Here is an 18,026-nt window from a genome sequence, read left to right as displayed (position 1 = left end):
GTCATCTCCTGGGACCAGAATCAGTTAAATTCCTCTGCGTGTAGAAATTAGGGGGAAGAAGGCTGAAGAAAGTCCCTCTCCTTACTGGAAGCTGGTCATTCTTCTGATCTCCTAAATCAGGGATGAGCAATTCAAGGACTGCCAGATGGGAGGGATTTCAGATGGACGTGGCTGAATACGTAGAACGGAGACTCGTCCTCCTCTTTAGCGGCTTACAGAGAAACAAGTTAGACCGGCCGTACCTTCAGAACGATAAACAAAAATCAGGAGAGGCAAGGAAAGGAATTGGGGACGGAGAAGGAAAATATTGGGAGTGGTTGGTTCAGCTGCCCAAACGGATTTATTTATCTTATTTATATTTCAAATTTAGTCACCGCCCATCTCACCCAACGAGCAACTCTTGGCCGCTGACAATAAAGAAGTAAAAACCAATAAAAATACAATAAAAGCAGTAATCAGAAAGAAATAATATAATCCAAGGGATGGTCTGCTTATCCGCAGCTTTTGTGCTGCAACGGTTTTCTGCCTGGCGGGCTGTTTCTTTCACAGCCTCTTCCTCTGCCCCTCTTCAGTTCTCCTGCTTCTCTCTTCTCTTCTCTTCTCTTCTCTTCTCTTCTCTTCTCTTCTCTTCTCTTCTCTTCTCTTCTCTTCTCTTCTCTTCTCTTCTCTTCTCTTCTCTTTGGGTTCTTGAGCTCAAGCTGGACGTGCTTCTCTTCCTCTGGGGAAGCGAAGTATCAAGCAGACATTTAACTTGGTTCCTGTGGAAGCCAGAGGAGAATTTTTCCTCCTGTTTGTGGTAGCATCCTAAAAAAACCATATTGGTTCTTCGACTGAAGTCTTTCTTAGAAAAGCAGAATCCGTGAGGCTTTTGATGGAGAGGAATTAAGAGCTGCATGCAGTGAACCGTTAAAAATGAACATTCCTAGAATGAGCAGGGGGAACAGAGCAAGACCAAGGTTCATGGATGAAGCTGTGGAAGAGGATGGAGATGAATGGCCCTGGCGATTTAAACAAGAAGCCTCCTTAAAAGTTTAAAACAGCGTAGGTTTTGGACCACCTCAAGCATCGTGAGCCTAAGCTGATCCAAGCTGAGGCTTGCTAAAGACTTTTTGCTGTCCCAGTGAAGCTCTGGGAGACACAAAGATCAATTTCCTGGGCTTGCAAGTGCTGAAGCCAAGCGCATGCTTCTAGACCTTCAAGGAACATTTGATCTGATCCCCCTTAAAAGACCCACTTCCCACCCAGCTTTCTCCCCACGGACACTTGTCTCATCCTTCCTACTCTGTTCCTGCTAAACGAAGCACGGACCATCAGGGAGGCTTGCAAGCAGCAGTCAGCATTGGGACCTATTCAGAGGGTGCTGGTCAGGTATCAGAGTCAAGCAAGCTATTTGGGGGAGGGAGGGGAGTGTTTATTTTCCGTCTCTTCCTCCCCCATCCGCCCAGAGAACATCTACTCTTAGCAGATCTGCAGTGGCATCCATAATCAGTCTGTATCCACAACACATTCTTTAGGATAACTCTTCAAGGCCACGCTGTTTGCTTGGCTCGGCCACCAGCCCTGCCTATCCAAGGGTGGGGCTGGGTGGGTGGCAGCCAGCCCCGGGGTCAGATAAAGATGTTGTCTCACCTCCATTGCATCTGCTCTGTTTTCAGCCGTTTCCTTCTGCAAACTTAACCATTCCCAAGTGAGAGGTTTTGACTTATGTTCTACTCTCTTGCTTCAACTTAGCAAGAGTAATTATTACGTTTCAAGAGTCTGTGGCTGTAACTTGTCCTCTGCTGTGGCATGTTTTGGAAATTGTATTTGTCTTCTGGCCCTCCTGGGAAGGAGCTTTGTATTTTTTATTGCATTTTTGGAGCTGTGTTCTAAGGTTTTGACACCCTTCCAAGTTTTCCTCGTGGTGAGGATGTCCTTCTCTCAGTTTGTGTGAAGGCCTTGTGCCAGATTCTCCTCCAAACAATAAATGTCTTGCTTGCTCTCATAATTGGGGGGGGGGCGGTGGTCTTTGATATGTGTTCTGTTGGCTTTATCATGGAGGACCATGGAATGGTAAAAAAGGTATAAAAAAGGAATGGTAAAAGGAATTAAAATTGGTTGCGCAGTCTGTTGTGGATCATCCCTTTGGGTCAGAGTTGGGATTTTTTAGTCTCTGTTCCGCTTCGTTGGACAGAACCTGTTAGGCACCTTTTTCAGTGGAAGATACTAACGTTGAATCTTTTCTCCCGGTCAGTGTAGTATTTCATGACATGGTTTAAAAGGCTATTCCTTGATTACTTTCCTCTAAGGACAGAAGACTCCCAAATGAAATTCCCTGAGATCTTTTTAGGACTGTGCATGATATGCTCAATTTCCGACGCGACACAGAATGCTGTTTTTCCATTGCAGCTCCTGCTGTTGATGCCTCCCCAGTTGGCGGAGGACGGTAATCAAAGAGGGCCCGAGCTGGAGCTGAAAACGTGCCCGCCTCATTTCTGCAGGTTGTGCACAACGTTTTGTGGTTATAGAGAAGAGCAGATGCGTTGCCCGCCTCCTCCTGCCCAGCTTCTTTGCAGAGGCTCAAGCAGAAATAGGCAATTGTGTGTGTGTGTGTGTGTGTGTGTGTGTGTGTGTGTTCAGGGGGAAAAAAACTCTTGAAATTGTACAATCTGGCCTTTTATTCCTTGAACCCGGAACACCCTGGCCATGAAATGCAAACTCCATTATCGGCCTCTGTTCTTTTTCCTTCGGTTGACCCCCTCCTCCCCCTTGGCGTTGAGTGCAACTGCCAGCACGCTGGTGCTGGAAGGCGGCCGCTTTCGTGTTTGGGGCTACGGCGAAGCCTGCAAAGAACCACTCTGAAGCAAGGTTTTTTTGTTTTTTAATAGACACGCGTCCTAAATGAGCTCATCTTGATCAATTAGAAGCTCTCGCAGCAGTTCGCTTGCTTACTGGAAGTCGGTTCTCGTGGGATGCGCTGGAGGGTCGGCCGGGCTGTTCCTTCCACTCGCCGGTTTCCCGTTGTCTGTCAGCTGAGGGAGGAGAAGGGGTTGCCCCTTCCAGGTTGGCATCATCAGGTCTTCGCAGTCTCAGGCAGAGGAAGGCCATTCCCCAACATGGCTGGCTGGGGAATTCTGGGAGTTGAAGTCCACACATCTTAAAGTTGCCAAGGTTGAAGAACACTGATTTAGGTTCTGTTTATTGCATTAGTTTGGTAAGAATTCAGTGTAAAATCTTGCTGGCATTTTATTTCCAGTTTGTGGAATTTAACTTCTTGGTAGGATAGCAAAACATTTCTTGGATTTGCAGTTTTGCTTCCTTAGAAACACATGGCTGATTGGTCTCGTTGACTTAAAGCCTGTTGTTTCATGCGGGCCACGTGGCACAGCCCCTGCCGTGTCCTTCGGGTGACTTCCAGGGGTGGCCTCTTTGGATAACCCCAGGCCTGCAACAGCTGTGCTCAGCACCTGCACCTGCACCTGCACCTGCCTGGCAACTCTGGGGTTTGGTGTTCCAGCACATTGTGTGGGGCAGAGCTAATTGCACCCAGATAAATTCAGGACTGGGTTCACATATCACACTGAACAATGGCTTCTTGGTGGTGGCCCGATTCAAATATAACGTGTACTTCCGGTTACCTAATCACAGTAACAGGATTCATACAACATGGTAAAGCAAATGCAAGCAAACTATATCGTGGCTTAGCCGGAGCGAACCCTGGGTCCGTGTAGGTTTTCCCCACATGCCGCCCGCCTGATCTGTGCTCCGTTGGGTTCTTCTGATCGCCCTGCTTCGACCTACGACTGCAGTGGGGGATGCAGGTGCAGAAAGTGGGTGTGCTTGAACGAGTTGGGTTTCAGGCTAGCAAAGATGGGCAAAGAGGATGCGAGATGAACTGCTCTCTGCAGAGACCAGCTTAAATCCTTCTGTTGTCGTCGTAAGACAAAGTTTTAAGTTTTGTGGCAAAAATAACACGAAGCGATACGTGTGTGTGTGTGATTCAAGAGATGCTGGAGCTTGCCCTGTCCCTGCGTGTCTGGGTGATTCCAGGGAGTGAGTGAGTAATGTGGTTCCTTTGGGGTCCCTGAAGGGCGAAAGCTTATTTAGATCAGAGCTAAATTTAGGCGAGGCAGAGCGGAGGGTGGCACTGAATAGAGGTTCTGTGCTGTTTCCCTGGCTTGCACAAGTTTTCTGCTTGAGAAGAAAGGCCGTGGGGGAGAGATGGAATCGATAAAACAATCAGGAGCTGGGTTAGCACGTTAGGCTAAGCCATGGTTTATTGCAGGAGCTCCATTTCTGCTGTTTCCACAACACCCGGATCCGTAAAGTTAACCGGCTAGGTGAACGTGTGGCTGGCTAGTTTGGGGTTCAGTGCGACACTCAAACATAGCCGTGGTACGCCAGAAGGGGACGGAGGGTGGGTTTGGTTAATAACCTTTTCCATCCTTTTCTCACCATTTTAATCTAGCTGGCAAGAGGCTCCGAACCAAAAAACACAGAAAGGAGGCATCACATACAAGGTTTAATTGCATGGTTAGGATTTTCAGTTTTCCAATTGGAGAACACGGATCAACCCCACAGTGGAACTCCCTGCTGCAAGATGCGAAGTGATGAGTTAAGGGGGGCCGAGAGGAACTGAAGAATTTCCCGTTAATCCAGCTGGCTAACAAGGAGACAGAATTGCGGGGCGAAACAGCTGCTTCCTGCCCACGGAGCTTGGGGGCCCCAAGAGGGAGCAACAGGTCCCCTGAGCTGGGGTCCCACGGAGATCTGGTTTTTTTCTTGCCGTCCTGTAATCACATGCCCCAATAGGTCGAAATATCTGCCTTTGCTGAAATCCAAGCCTTAGTTAAATGTGAAATCCTTGGCTTGAAGCTAGTTTCATGTGTTTACTGCAGCTGACTTCCCCAATTATAGGGTGAGTTAAAAGTAAGGTAGTATCCTAGGATGGTAAGAGAGCCCCAGCTGAGCACAGCGGGAGGCATTCGGAGCGCCGGGCGCCCAGGCTTGGTGCTTTCCAAGTTCTACCCATCACGTTCTCCAGTTTTCATTACGTGAAAGCTCACGATGGGGAAGGACCAGCGCTTCCTAGTGTTTCCCGATCCTGATTTTGGGCAAAGAATAAATACTTATTATCCATACGTAGCAGTTTCTTCTGTATTTCCTTAAAACAGCGTTAAAACGGGTATGCCCGTTTTTGCAGAAAATATCCAAGGAAGCTGGTCAAACACCAAGCAATGTTTTTGGAAAATAAATTCCTATTTTTGTTGTTGCATCTGCTTGCTTCCTCCCCGTGCCTATACAAATATAATTTTTGAAAACCTAACAGATTTTTGTGTGTGCAAACCCCAAGCTGTTTCCACTTATTGGATGAAATACTCCCACTCTAGAAAACACACCCAAAATGTAATTGATTTGTTTGCGTAGAGTAACCCTAATGACTAGGATATGTTACACATTCCATTTCTTTGCTTTCTTCCCTCTTTCAAGTGGAATAAAAGCAAAGAAAATCCTCGGGTTGTCTTTGCAGGGTGCATTTTATGTTTGCAACAGGAAAACAAAAGGATCCTTAGAATATGTTGTGTGATTAGGAAGTTGTTAACCGGGGTATTGTAGTTTCCCAGTGCTCTAATAGGGAGCCCAGTAGTGCTGTAGGGTGACGTTTTGTGTGCTAAATAAAAGCAGGAACGTCTCCACTTGCCCCTGGATCATCCAGACGATGCTTCCACAGGGGCCGTTTTGCAGCCTCAGCATCTGGAAATCTTCCTGCAGAAGCCTGTGTGAGCTTGAGCTGTCAGACCTGGTTAAGGAAGGCTCCTTCAAATATCCTATTACTTTGCTTGCTTTCTAGACTGCTACATCTCTTAAGCCCACAATTTTAGAACTTAATCCTCCTCCATGTTGGAACCCCATCTTGTTTGGGGCTCATTTAGCCTACGTGTAAGGGCGTAACCTTTGGGGGAACGTTGCCTGAACAGAAAGAGAGAATGGGATGGTCTCTGCCTCTCCCCCTTTCTTAAATGGTGTGCCCAGGTCACATTGTGTTATAAAAGCGTTTGCCATCCTCCAGTGGCTCATTCCCTCTCTGTTCATCACACGGGAGTGACATGAAATATTTACTGATTATATCTCTTTCCAGGGTAATGAAAACAGCAGTGATTTTAATCATGATTTCCAAGGCAGCTGCTTAATTTTCTGGCTGAAACAATGCCTTCCCTCTTTTTCTGGAGTGTGCAGAATGCTGAAGCAAATTGAAAATAATGGTTTGACCTGATGCAGAAAGAGAAGGTCTTCTGCCTTTGTACATCTTACCATGAGCTTCCTAGGACAACTGATTGCCCACTGTGAGGAAATGGGGGGAGTGGGGTGGACAAGGCGGGTCTTTTGTCTCATTCAGTCTAGAGGGTCTTGGGGTCTTCACTTACGCAAAATGCTTCTCACCTGCTAACTGTGAGCCTAAACGCTTGCCTTTAAAATAATGGGTGTCTGAGAAGGTGTAGGAAGTTCTTTCTGCTAACTCTTATACACTGCTGTATAAGATCTGGGCACTCTATTCTTGGTCATTGGGAGTGGTCAGCTTTTAGCTCTTGAGATGATGTTCTTGGAATTCTTGCAGTCTCCATCATACATCACGTTGGGGTGTGTCATTCCCCAGCATCTGCAGGCTAACGCTTTTCCACCCTTGGTGTTTGTTTGAAAGCAAAGACTAGTGAAGCAGGACTAGTCTTTGGTGCACATGATCTCTTTCTGCCCTTTCAGGCTGAAACTTAACCACAGTCTTCCCTACCTAGATGCCCTCCAGATATATCCCTTCGAGCCCCCAAATTCCCAGCTAGGATGGTCAGCATTGAGAATCGTATGAATTGAAGTCCACACCTCTGGAAATCATTCAGGTTAGGGAAGACTGGTCTAGAAAATCTCACTCTTAAGTAGGCACAGTCATTGTCAAAGTCAGATGCACTTTTGCTGTTATAATTCAAGCCACTGGACTGAGCTATGAAGCTTTATAATGTATGTCCAGGAGTCTGAAGGATTACCTGCTTCCCCGTGAACCCACTCTCTTTTTAAGACAGGTGGAGATTTGACCTGGAGCAGTTGGAATGGTGACATCTCTGTTGCAGAAATTCTTCTCGAGTACCTTGTGGCTAGCAGCACCATTCTTAGCCCTTCATCCTCCGGGGTGGCAGCAAGTTTTGCAAGGAGTCTTGTGGCCAGTCAGCCTTCAGTCTGGGCCAGCTTATCACAGCAAGGACTTTTTTTAAATTAAAGTTTTGCTCTAAGGCAGTGATTTCCAAACTTGGCAACTTTAAGATGTGTGGACTTCAGCTCCCAGAATTCTGGGAGTTGAAGTCCCCACATCTTAAAGTTGCCAAGTTTGAAAGACGCTGCTCTGAGGTGTTCTGTGACCTTGGGATCCTATGAAGCAAGGCAGTGCGTCAGCTCGTGGAGAACAAACCCAGGAAATTGGATCACTCCTGGTCCAAAATTCCTGGTAGATGCTGTGCATTTGGGTTCATTTTCTTAAAACTAAAGCTAGTGTGATCTTTTGAGCAACCACTCCCCTCCCAACTATGCTGAGCATCTTCTGTCTGTGCCTCTGGAATTCCCCCCCCTTCCCTTTTGTGGAAAATCTGGCCTAATTCTTAGCTTCCTGGATTGGAAGCAAACAGGCTTGATTTAGGTTCCAAGCACTCCCAATGCATCAGCGTTTCCCCAAACTGGATACAAACAGGGTTAGTGTTGATACTCAGCTGTAACGTGTAAGTACTGAGTTGTTAATATATATGCGCAAAGTTTTGTATATAAATCTGTGACTCTGAAAATTGGGGAAGATCACCAAGTCTTAGCTCATGCTACAAAATGGAGAATTTGGTCCCAGGTGGGCAGTATGTTATTTCCTTCAAATGAGGAGAACATTTTGAAGAGAGACTATTACTCATTCTAATGATTATTTTTTTAAAAAATGAAGGGGCGTGGAAGAGGTTTGCAGGAGAAAGGAGGGTGTGCAAAGCAAGCCCCGAAGGTTAACTCCAAAATCTGCCCTCCTGGAATCTTTACCGCTAAGAGATGTGCATGTGTGCGCGTACTGTACTTGCACACATGCTGACAAAATCAGACGAGGCCCCTCCGTACCATGTGCAGAATTAAACTTTTTGCATATTTATGGGCCAAAGAGTTCTGGGCCAAATCTAGTGGTTGGAGTTACATCTGTTGGCAAGGAGCCATTTTTGCTCTGTGTGGAATCCAAGAAGCTCAGAAGTGGATTTTTCCCCCCAAAAGATATTTTGCTCTCTCTAGAGAGAAGGTGCATGCTTGTTTGTTAGATTTGCATTCTACCTTTCTTCCAAGAGCTCCACGTCTTAATGACTGAGCTGGCTCTCATTTCTTTCCAGGTGAAGGAGAAAAGGCCTTCCTTTTTTCTTTTCTAAGGAACGATGCTTTCTTGTCATGACGATTTCATGCACACATTCTTGTCGACTTTTGAATAATCTGCTCACAAATCCCCTTCTTGCACCCTGAAAGAAGAAGCGGGCTGAGGAGCAGAATGGCCAAAGTTCGCCTTCGGATTCCTTGTACCTTAGCCCAGTTGTCCCAGCAGTGGCACCTCCAGAGAAGCTGTGGAAGTTGCAATGGGGACGCTGAGCTACGGCCTCAGCAGGATTTAAGTCCCGGTCTAGCGCCTGCCAACGAATAGCATCAGGGAAGGTTTGGCCAACTGGAGCAGCTCTCGTCCTCCAGGACTGACAGAGGCTTGGATTTTCTACTGCCTCTCGCATCTGCTAAATTCTTGGCTGCTTTGCGGAGCACGAAATGTAACTGCCCCGCCATGAGGTGGAAGACACGGTGCCAGGATAAAATACCGTTCAGGGCGATACTTTTTCAAAGATGAAATTCCGTCTTGGTTGTGTGCAATGGAAAAGCTTTGCTGCCAGCTTACTTTTGAGTAAATAAGGAGAGGGAGAAATACATGTCAAATGAAGCTAGAGCGTTCCCTTGGGCACACCTGCATCTATCCAGCTGGTCTCCGCCTGGCCATGTGCTGAAATTGAGTTGCAGACAGCGGTAGAAGCTCTTGATTACAAAGCCAGTTTTGAAACCCTCGATTGATTGACTGAGTTTTGAAAGCCTCGATTGATTGAGTTTTGAAACCATTGATTGATTGATTGGATTGATTGATTGGATTGATTGATTGATTGATTGATTAAGCTTTGAAATCCTCAGTTGATTGAGCTATTAAGCAGTGGAACAGCCTGCCTCCTGAAGTTGTGGGTACTCCATCACTCGAGGCTTTCAAGAAAGGACTGGACAGCCATTGGCCAGAGTGGTCTGAGGATTCCTGCACTGGGCTAGAGGTTGGACTAGAAGACCTTCAAGGTCCCTCCCAACCCTAGGATTCCATGATCGGCTCTTTCCCATACCCATCCTGTTCTGGGTCATGATCCTTCAGTACATAAGGAAAGGTCTGGCCCAAGAAAGCAGCTTGCAGGCCCAGCAACATTAAATATAATCAGTTGAGAATCCAGTGCCGTGGAGGAGTGTAGATTTATTGACACCACATAATATCCATGTCTCCACTGTTGTAACAGCTTTTGTGCCTCTTTCAATTCCCTGCCTTAATTTGTCCAGGAATGTCATAGATTTGCATACAATCTTCTTTTTCAGAGCCAGTTTAACTTCAAATGCCATACAATGTAATTCGCAATGTTTGGAAGGAGAACATCATTGGAAACAAACATGAAGTCTAGAGAATTGATTTATCATTTCCCTTTTTATCCTTAAAGCAATTCCTTCTATGGCTCCTTGGCTTTTGGCCTTTCAGAGATCAATAGTGTCTTATTAATTCAGCTTCCTCTGCATTAAGATGCTTTATAACAGCTGATCCCAAGTATCTGAAGTCTTGACAAAGACATTCATTTTCTTACAACAACTTTCTGAGATAAGCTGACATCACTGCCAAGTTGCAGATGAAAGTTTGACAACGGGTAATGGATTTACATTTTTAAATTCTCCTGTGGGGACAACATCTGCTTAGACTTTAACAGAATGCAAATTGACTCTATTCATTCAGTCAGTAAATCGAGTGATTGAAGGAGCAGCAGCTTTCGGGCAACCCAAGCAAGACTTGTGAAATGACATCTCACTATATCCTCAGGTGCTCTGCTCCGAAACCCTTGGAATAAACTTCCCTGGGATGCCATCATGCTCATAGAGGCCATAATGTTTTCTTTTAAACAGTAATCAAATGGACTCCACATTGGCTTTATTGGGACAAAATAAAATGGTGGTTGCAGAATGTTTTGTTGAATACTGTGCCCACCAACCTACCTCGAAAACTAGGGTGGTGGAGGGTATCTTGGAGACATACAGAGTATAGCAAAGTGGTGTTTTGTGACTAGCCATGCCCTCCCAGGGCTCCCATTTTGTAAGAGCATCTCAGGATGCTCCTCAAAGTTCAAATGTGCCCATGGGCTCAGAAAGATGGCTTATGCTTGCCATCATGGGCTCAAGCTGACCAACCCACTCCGGGTCCCCTTCCCTGCTCCACTTTTCCGCGCTTCGGGATTTGGGCTGTGTTCCCTCTTGAGTTTTTTAAAAGATGTTTTCATACTGCCATGTACCTTAAACTTTGCCAGGCATATTTTTGGATAAACCCACCTAAGTCTAGTCCTGTTTGCCCTCAACCAACCATCTGAGTTTGTGGTCAGAGGGAAGAGAACTGTAACAGAAGGACAACCCTGGTTTGGGGGGATCTGGAAGTTCATAAAAAGGCGAATGGCTGGCATGAATCTGAGAACGTGGTCTGAGCTCTGCTCCCTTTGCGTGGTCTGTGAACCTTTCGGTCTTTGGGGCAGTACAAACTCCTGACTCATCAGAGGAAAAGAAAGACCTCCCAGCTTCCTGATGGGCTTTCTTTCCAAGCACAACAGGCTGCAGAGAGACAAAAACTGCAGGCAAAATGGGGCAGGCCTGGGATGGAGAAGTGGCTTGTTTTGATTACAGAGCTGGATTCTGCCAGAATTCCACATGTTTAGATGTCACTTTTGGATGAACTTCATGTTTAACAAGACTTAAGTTTAATGGGATGAGATAGCTTTGATTTGGATTGATTTCAGCAGTGGAGAAGGAGAGATTTCACAGCTTTGCCTTTTGGAGTGATTTGACTGCACTTGTCCTATTCAATTTTGATTAAAGGAAGAGAGGTTTTGTAAAATCTGTATTGACCTTCCCTTGTTTGGCTGGGCTGTACTCAGCAGTGAGCTCCTGACCTACTTCAGAGAAAGAGCCATGAATCCTCCAGGTGTGACTGGCAAACGTCCAGTTCAAGATTCCAGTTTGCTGTTATCTAGTGAGAATAACACTAGAGTCTGGAAACTGCCATCCCTCCATTTTCATAATATTATGAGAAGGCTGGACTCATTTTGAGACTCAACTTCCAACTGGTTGGGTCCTGTGTGAGCTATAGGAAGGCCTCTGGGTCCTGGTGTTGTTGGCTTAGGGCTTGTTTTGGGACAAGTAAGAGCATAAGATGCTTCTCCCAATTTGGAATAGACCATCCCCCTTCCTCTCCCACAACATTTGAGGTGGAGGAGGAGGAGAAGTGATCTGCATGAAGCAAACAGAGGAAGCCCCAAGCAGCTTGGAGTGCTTTCAATGACTGGTTGGAACTTCATGTGAATCATGAAGTAATGTTGAAAGCAAACCAACCCATCTCCATCGGAATCCAAGAGTTTAGGCTAATCGCAATCTGCATCCACTCTGCTACCCCTTGGCACGGAATTTGACATTTTGGACCCAAGAGGATGGATAATTCCAGGGGTATATCGGTACCATAATATCAAGAGTGATTATGGTAGAAGTGGAGTTCAGTGATAGAATACTTGCTTTCCATGCAGAAGATCCCAAATTAAATCCTGGTTTTTGAGATCACAGTACCCTGAGTAGCAGATGAGGAAAAATTTGGTCTGGAAGCTCTCCAGTCAGCTGCTGCTAGCCAGAGTAGACATCATTGGCTTGATGGGCAAATAAATTGACATCTTCTAAGTCAATATCCCACAATTTGGAATGATGGTGATAGCAGATAGGAAAAGTCCCAAAGGAAGAAGAACTGGTCTTGTAGTTCAAACAACTTCTGATTCTTTTTAAAATACTCATTCAGTGTTTTCCTTTGCTTCTTTTGAAGGTAAGATAAAAGCCTCCAAGTGATCCAGCAACATGGTTGCCTTGTCGCTGAAAATCTGTGTCCGCCAGTGCAATGTAGTGAAGACAATGCAGTTTGAACCCTCCACTGCAGTGTACGATGCATGCCGTGTTATCCGTGAAAGAGTACCAGAAGCTCAGACAGGGCAAGGTTAGTCTCGGGCAAACCTGGGTTCCACGCCGGCCCTCTTAAACCATAGCTTACATATCAATTGCTGTGACAAAAGGGAATGTTACAGAATCACCCTACCTGATCTGTAGGATTAGACAGGAGGGGAATGAGATCGCTGGTTCCTTCCAAAGAGGGAGTGAGCCTAGGTTTCTGCGTCACGAAGCCAGCCTGTGGTTCCTAAACAGGCAAGTGAGTCTGGAGAGAGACTGGTTGTGGGTGAGCCATTGTTGAGATGGGTGGCTATATAAATTGAATGAATGAATGTACGAACCAACCAAGGGCAACCTTGCACAGCCAAGAGAGAAACTGAGCAGGAATTGAGAACGTTGCCCCCATAGCAGCTTAACACTAGACATGTCAGAGGCAAGGAGAAGGCAGGGGAGGAAATTCAGAGTTAGATCCCTAACTCTGCAGAAAACCAATAGGCCCTCATTCCCTTTATAGAGACAATATTAAGCCTTCCTTCCTTCCTTCCTTCCTCCCTCTCTGAACAGTCAATCAATTGTTCCATGCATCACAAGCTTTGAACCCTATGGAATTAAGTGAGCCATTTATAGCCACAGGAAGAGAAAAGGAGAAAGGGCTGGAGGTGAGGGTGAAGGGCAAAGGAACCAGGGGAAGAGAGCGGCGAGCAGAGGGCCAGGGCTAAAGTATGAAGCTGAAGGGCCCTGATAAAGTTCTCTGCTTGGCTGGAAGGTAACCAAGACCTCCGGAACGAGGGGGCCTGTTTCGCCTGCTGTCTCCATGGCTTTCCTCTTCCATCTTCTTTCACAGCCGCTGACTATGGGTTATTCCTGTCCGATGAAGATCCACGGAAAGGCATTTGGCTGGAGGCCGGCAGGACCCTGGATTACTACATGCTGCGGAATGGGGTAAGGCCCCACCCTGGGCAGGCTTTTGGGGTCCTTCCAGGGAATGAGAAGGACAGCTGAGCTGCTCCCCTTACTGGGGCTGGAGATCACCTTTGGCTGCAGTGCGCCAACAGGGCCAGTAAAGCATAGTAATTGAATTGCGGTTCAAGTCAGCCAGTCTGCTTGCTGTCTAGTCCACCTTGACTCTTGGGGACTTCATGGACAAAGCCATGGTGTTTCCCTGGCAAGAGCTCAGGAGCGGTTTGCCATTCCTTTCTCCCTTCCAACTTCCAGTCTCACCTGCAACCCTGGGATTCCCTGGTGGTGTCCATTCCAGGTCCTAATCAGAGTCTCCTTAACACCCTCTTTGCTTTGGAGTAGTCGGGATCAAAGAAACCCACCAATTACAGCTTCCCTTTCAGTGTCCCATTGTTTTGGTTGGACTCTTGGGCTCCTAAGGACTGCGAAGCTGATGGTGTATGTTCTGAAAGACATTCCGCAGGATCTGCAGGATTCCTGAATTTCAGTCGATCCAGAATATTTTGTGGCAGCTTCAGGAGGATTAAACTCAACATGGAAATGTGAAAGTCAAGACTAGTTCATATAGAGAAGTGCTGTAAATGAGGAAGAAACTCAGTCTCTTATCCTTTAAGAACAGCTTCCGGGCTTGCCTCTCCTGTGAAATATTCTTGTGGTTGACTCCCTAGGATATTTTGGAATACAAAAAGAAACAGAGGCCCCAGAAAATCAGGATGTTGGACGGCTCTGTGAAGACAGTGATGGTGGATGACTCTAAAACCGTTGGAGAGCTGCTGGTGACCATCTGCAGCCGGATAGGTATGACGGAGGGCTGGCGTCCAAGCCGCCTATTCCCATTCTCCCCACTTCCTACAGAACAGCAATCAAATCCCCCCTCCAGACAAATGATCTGTAGTGGCCAGCCCACAAATGAAAGAAGGGGACAAAGCGAGGGGGGGAAAAGCCTGTGGCGGCAGACTTTGTGGCAGGCAGTGATAATCGACCATCACTTGTGGCTTCCACAAGTTGTGGATTGACAAACTCTGCTGGGAATTTTTTTTCTCTCTCTCTCTCTCAGCGTTGGCAGCTGTCCATTCATTGATCTGTAATGGAATAGATTGGTTATCATATAGAAAGTGGCTGGCCCTTGATGTGGACTGAAGGAGAAGGATCTGCCTCCCTAGGTCTACCTTGATTTGAAAGTGGGCTGTGAGGATTGCAAGTTGGCCTTGTGCAGCCCAGTTTCCTGGCGCTCCCAAGCTCTACCTACCAGGATGTTGTACTCTTAATTAGTTGTGATTCTCCAAGCTCTCTGCCAGAGGAAGAACTTGCCTAGTTTTTGCTCCTGGAATGGCTGAAATCTTTGTGCTGTCCTCTGCCCACTCAACTCTACCTGTTCGCTGGATGGGATGAAGAGGACAGGGTGCTTAAATGCATGCAAAGGCCAACATTCGCCCGTGGTCGTTAACAATAGGGAATGGTACCATGAGGCACAGAGTTGTTCTTTCTTTAGACTTCAGAGAGAGCTGAAAATGATTTCCCACCCAAATCATTGGGGTTGTTCTGGCACGTAGATTTCTCCCCATTCTCCCCAAAACATGACAGTTCCTGCAGCTTAGAACAATGATTTTGTTTGCAATTTTAGGAATAACCAATTATGAAGAATATTCCTTAATCCAAGAAGGCAGCGAAGAAAAGAAGGAAGAGGGCACGGGGACACTGAAAAAGGATCGAACGCTGCTACGGGATGAAAAAAAAATGGAGAAATTAAAAGCCAAGCTGCACACAGATGATGACTGTGAGTACACTCCACCTGATAGAAGTGTTTTCCGGGGACAGAAAATCAGTGTGTGATGGCACTGAAAATGGGAGTGAATTAATAGTAGCACTGCTTAAGGAGTAACATCTTGGATTTGCATGCGTTTGCATGTAGTCTAAGGTGAATGTAGACATCTTGGAGTGCCTACACTCTAAATCTAGGGTTAAAATGTAAAAAATAAGGAGCCAGGGATGCCCAAAACGAACTACAGCTAATTCTAATTGTTTAAAATCCAGTCCTAAATAAATAAGTTCCTTTACCAGCTTTCAGATGCAATTTTTTAGTCTTGCTCTGAATTTTCTCCTTCCTCACTTGGTGCTGCCCAACTCCCATAATGACTCACAGCCCAGCCGGCAGGGAACCATGGGAGCCCCATCCAGTGGTCTGCAGGAGGCTGAGCTGAATTCCAGTGAAGCAGTGACATTGGAGCAACGCCCTCGCCTGCTCCTCTTGGTCTCGCTTGCAACGTCCTTGGGGACGGAGGAGTATTCCCCTTAATGAATGATGCATCATGTCCCCCGATGACATCATATGTTCAGTAATTGTATACTCAAGACCGCTTTCATTTCATTTGGATTCATTCCATTCTTACCTATTGGCTGTACTTGCCATCAGGGTAAACGGACACAGGCTTTTTTAAAAAAGAGAGGAAACGTGTGTCAGCCTCTCCAAGGGCATAATCCACATTAGCAGAGAAGGTTCTACGGTGATCCCTCTTGATTTGATTAAATGGGGGGAGGGCAAGAGGACGATGCTTTGAACCTGGTATTGGAGCAACATGGTCACTAGGCAATGGTTGTGCCAGTTCTCCCTCCTCCCCTCCCCCTTCCCCAAATGTCCTTGCTTGGAATTGGCCAGGAATCTGCCTGGGGAACACCCTCCCCCCCCCGCCCAGGCTGTGAATTTGGTTCTTCCCTCTCCCTACGTCTCCTCTCCTGTTTTCACCTTGAGTGCTCAAGGTCACTGAAACATGCTGCGTGCCGAGCAGAACGAAACATCAGTTGGGTGTGCAGAAGAGTTAAGGCAATCCCTGTTCTGTGGCCCGGCCTCAGCAGCGGTCCAAGCCTCGCGGTGTGCCAGCTGGCAGGCGGGGAATTGTTTCGTTTTCAATAGCTCCATCCTGCCTTCACCTCCCGGGCCAATATCAGGTTGCTTGTCAGAGCAAAGGGGCACAAATTTTTAACTGCAGCAAGAAACACTCTTCAGAAAAATGTAGCACCAGACTTTGTGCTTAATTTCAACCAGGATATAATTACGTGTCCAGTTGGTGCAACTGGCCCATTAGCTGTGTCATGTTGGGCGTCACAGTCCAGCTGCTTTTAAGGAAGCCATAAACTCATTTCAAGCAGGTCTCCTTTGATCTCTGCCTTGCCTGCACAGAGGTTGGCCCCCTCTCGGCCCCCTCCTGCCAGATGTGCAGGGCCTACAATTCCCAGAATTCCCAGCCCCGGGGAGCTGTAATCCCAACCCACCAGGGTTGGGAAGGCTGCACGAGTCTGTCTGTGGGTCTTCCCTGCGGGGGCTGGGTCTGGATCAGCAGCTTTTTGCATCCAGCACAGAGGCGGCTTCGCAGGTGCCAAACTCTGACGAGGCATTTCTCAGATTTGGGGCAGTTGCAGTGGAATTCCATGGGTTCCCAGTTATTACCAGAAATGTATGTGTAGCCCTGATGGACAGCAGCTGGATGCATCAAAGGAAGCCAGAGAGTGCTGTTCTTTGGTCTATTTTGATCCAAAAATCAGTTAAACAAGCAAAATGATCATGTGTTCCCATGGAGAGCAAAACTAACTGGGTTCAAAGCCCTCACTTTCCCTTAAACCATGGTTGTGCCAACCACAGTGCCTTCCTTTGGGGCTTGAAGAGGATTTACTTTGCCCCAGGAGAAGTTTCATAGCTGGAAATTCCTGCAGGAAGGGGAGGGAAGAATAAACTGTTAAATGATCCGCACGTGGGCTTCCTTTTCCCCCTTTCCCCTTAGTGAACTGGTTAGATCACAGCCGAACGTTTCGGGAGCAAGGGGTCGACGAGAACGAGACGCTGCTTTTGAGGCGCAAGTTCTTCTATTCAGACCAGAACGTGGATTCCAGAGACCCTGTTCAGCTCAACTTGCTTTATGTTCAGGTATGCTGGAGTGGGAAAGGGGACGCCTGTTGCCAGCCCACAGACTGATCTGCTTTGCCCATCAGGTTAAGCCAGAGGTTGTTTGACCCTGGTTTGTTTAGTAAGCCACATGTTTGTACATCATGTCAAACCATGATCTGTGGGCATCAAGCCCGAACAGCTGATTGCAACCCTGAAAGCTAGATTCTGACAGAGCTGGATTAACCAGATTTATGGAAAGGAAAAGCGGCTAGTTTGCAGAATCTTGGACGCTGGATGATATGCGTATTTTAGCCCCATTTATTAGCAAGTACGTAAAGGTAAGGCTTCTTTCAAACTGCTTCTTGATGCAGGGGAGATGATTTGATTTCCTTGATGAGGAAGGACAGGGCTGAGTCTCTTGGAAAATTTGGGGATTGGCAAAGGAGGAGTTAAGATCTTTGGACATGAGGTGGACGTTCTCCCCACTTGCTTTCTAGGCCCGGGACGACATTCTGAACGGTTCCCATCCGGTATCCTTTGAGAAGGCGTGTGAATTTGGCGGTTTTCAGGCCCAGATCCAGTTTGGGCCTCATGTGGAGCACAAACACAGACCTGGATTTTTGGAGTAAGTCTCTCTGAAACTCTTCCATCATGGGCCAAACGGAGCGCGGCAGCTGCCTGCATGAAGGTTTTAGCCCGGGGGTCTTTGGGGACCCCCCAAGGGAAATCCAGCACTTCTTGCCGAGAAGGCTAGGCAACGTATGGTCTCCCCAGTCCTCTTGCAGTCTGCTTTCTCACGCTCAACCTCTTTCCTCGAACACAAAAGGGGAGAAAGGATGGGAGCTAGACACCCTTGCCCATGCTTCCCGTCTTGGAAAAGTAGGGCCAGCTTAGCTGGTGAGGCAGA

At 46.9% G+C, this 18,026-nt stretch overlaps 1 protein-coding gene across 5 annotated transcripts in view; it reads left to right on the top strand.

Moving 5' to 3' along the window:
- The window catches only part of TLN2 (talin 2), an 86,286-nt gene that overhangs the window by 18,965 nt on the left and 49,295 nt on the right, over positions 1–18,026 (top strand). For all 5 annotated transcript variants that reach the window (XM_088148270.1, XM_088148272.1, XM_088148269.1 and 2 more), the window contains exons 2-7: positions 12,161–12,328; positions 13,124–13,221; positions 13,908–14,037; positions 14,864–15,016; positions 17,016–17,158; positions 17,617–17,744. In XM_088148270.1, the coding sequence (XP_088004396.1) occupies positions 12,193–12,328; positions 13,124–13,221; positions 13,908–14,037; positions 14,864–15,016; positions 17,016–17,158; positions 17,617–17,744 (788 nt within the window). In that variant the 5' untranslated portion in view covers positions 12,161–12,192. The remainder of the gene's footprint in view (positions 1–12,160; positions 12,329–13,123; positions 13,222–13,907; positions 14,038–14,863; positions 15,017–17,015; positions 17,159–17,616; positions 17,745–18,026) is intronic.

Source organism: Python bivittatus, unplaced genomic scaffold (assembly GCF_059951505.1).
Source record: "Python bivittatus isolate LINGU-HERP-01145 unplaced genomic scaffold, Pbiv_v1 ctg000530_np1212, whole genome shotgun sequence".
NCBI classification, from domain to species: Eukaryota; Metazoa; Chordata; class Lepidosauria; order Squamata; family Pythonidae; genus Python; species Python bivittatus.
The sequence above is the reverse complement of the archived record's forward strand: the minus strand, read 5'-3'. Positions and strand labels throughout refer to the sequence as shown.